The following is a 2,197-nucleotide window of genomic DNA, read 5'->3' as shown; positions in this document are numbered from 1 at the left end:
GGTATATAGTGTTGGATCCAAACACGAATCTGGCATGTCCTTCACTCCTCTTCTTACGTGTTCGGATTGTATAGTTGGTGCGAAAACATAATTAGTTTTTTTCACGACATCAACCGTTGGTACATATTTTGCATAGTTTTTTAAAACTCCAAATCCCTCCTCCATCCATTATCATACTACGTCTAGAAGCGGGAACCGTATATTGAAAACTATCTCCAACATGATTTAATGATTCATGGTGGGTGCAAAAAAATCAATCATTTTTAGCGTGAAAGATACAATCGGCAGCCTCATCTCACCCTGCCACAATCACCCACACCCAATCAGATCATGCGAGCCTCCTCCCTCACCTCCTATTCACATAGGGATAAGCTCACCACAGATTCCCCGCCACGTGTCAGGATATCATCCACACGGCCCCATCGCTCCACCCTATATTTCACACACGCCATCCTCTCTCTCCGATCATCCATCTCCAACACCTCCTCCGCTAAGCCCTCTGTCTCTCTCTCTCTCTCTCACCACACGCACAGAAACAACTCTCTTGCTGCTTTCAATGGCAGCAGCCTCAGCGAGCACAGCGCTGTTGAACGCCGCCTTGGGCACGCCCTTCGCGCGGTGCCACCAAGGCGGGCCGAGCACGGTGAGCCTGGGCGCCCTGCCGCGCACCGGGCGGGCGCTCTTCGGGCTCGAGTCCGGCCGGGGACGAGTGACGGCCATGTCGACGTACAGCGTGAAGCTGATAACGCCGGAGGGAGAGCAGGTGCTCGACTGCCCCGACGACGCGTACATCCTGGATGTGGCGGAGGAAGCGGGGATCGACTTGCCGTACTCGTGCCGGGCGGGCTCGTGCATCTCGTGCGTCGGGATAATAAAGAGCGGCGAGGTGGACCAGTCCGACGGCACCATGCTCGACGACGACCAGTTGGAGAAGGGCTACGTGCTGACCTGCGTTGCCTACCCAAAGTCCGACGTCGTCATCGAGACTCACAAGGAGGAAGAGGTTGCTTGAGATGTCTTTTGGAATTGATGTGCTTGAGTTTATGGGCACCATGATGGTGATTAGTGCGCTTTTTGTTTGCTTTCATTTCTTTTATTTTCTTCTGCCCAACCTTCCCTGAATATAAGTATCTTTGTAGTTCAATAGCGTTCGTAGAGCATTGATAACTCGCAATTAAAAACCGTAGATCATGGATGGCGCTAATCAGAAGGTGCTAGCTTATAAAGTTGGTGAAGTATTTTAGTGGTTGTAATGGCCATTTGGATTTGAATAATCTCCATCGAATTTTGGAATGTTAGGGTTATTTGCAAGATGATAGCCACACATTTTCTATCCCACCATGTGCGGGTCTCTAAATATATTATAATAATTTGAGCATTACATAATATTGAGATCATAAAAAATATATATTAAAATAACATCTTTAGCTATTGGTCACAATTATCATGGTCAAAATTGACCCACCACAATTTTGAATTGAGTTGAGCTCGAATTTCTAGCTATTCAATTGGGCTTGACACAATTGCACCGATATAGTTGATGGGAGAACTATTGTCTTCTTCCTTCAACTTATATTTCTCCTTGCACTAATCAATATTTTGAAAAGTAGATTGAAAGATGACTTGGTGCTCTAACCGATTTATCTATTCGTCAGTCGGATTAATTTGATCGGTCGATCTGATTGATGATGTCAGCAGAACAATATAATGATGTCATAAATATATTTTTATTTTCTAAAATTATGAAATATATATATATATAAAAAGAGAAAATAAGAAAAGTTTTAGAAAATGTCCTACCCCTCCACCTCTTGATTCTTCCCTCCGCACCTTCCAATGATTCCTCCATCATCACCAATGTTGTGGGAGGTAAGAAACCTTTAGTTCCACATCAATTATAAGTCAAGGGATACTCTCAGTTATATGGAGACAGGCTCTTATCTCCACTATGAGGTATCTTTTAAAAGATAAAGTTGTATAGTCCGATAGCTAAAAGCGGAGCCAAAGCGGATAATATTTTACACAAATGGCGAAAGGAGGATGACTCATCCTGTATAAGGTCGGGAGCCCCTTCGACCAGCAGTTGGTGGGGAATCTGGAATAGAATGGCCCTGTGGTGGGTGCCATTCCCCACCGATTGCTGGTCAAAGGGGCTCCCGACCTTATACAGGATGAGTCATCCTCCTCTCGCCACTTG

At 45.4% G+C, this 2,197-nt stretch overlaps 1 protein-coding gene across 1 annotated transcript; it reads left to right on the top strand.

Annotated features, from left to right (window-relative positions):
• Positions 1-467: 467 nt before the first annotated feature.
• LOC105034183 (ferredoxin-A) lies at positions 468-1,144 on the top strand. The gene has a single exon (XM_010909236.4). The coding sequence runs from the start codon at positions 557-559 to the stop codon at positions 1,010-1,012; it is 456 nt and encodes a 151-aa protein (XP_010907538.1). The 5' UTR covers positions 468-556; the 3' UTR covers positions 1,013-1,144.
• Positions 1,145-2,197: the final 1,053 nt, after the last annotated feature.

The sequence above is a fragment of the Elaeis guineensis genome, chromosome 8 (genome assembly GCF_000442705.2).
Source record: "Elaeis guineensis isolate ETL-2024a chromosome 8, EG11, whole genome shotgun sequence".
NCBI lineage: Eukaryota > Viridiplantae > Streptophyta > Magnoliopsida > Arecales > Arecaceae > Elaeis > Elaeis guineensis.
The sequence above is the reverse complement of the archived record's forward strand: the minus strand, read 5'-3'. Positions and strand labels throughout refer to the sequence as shown.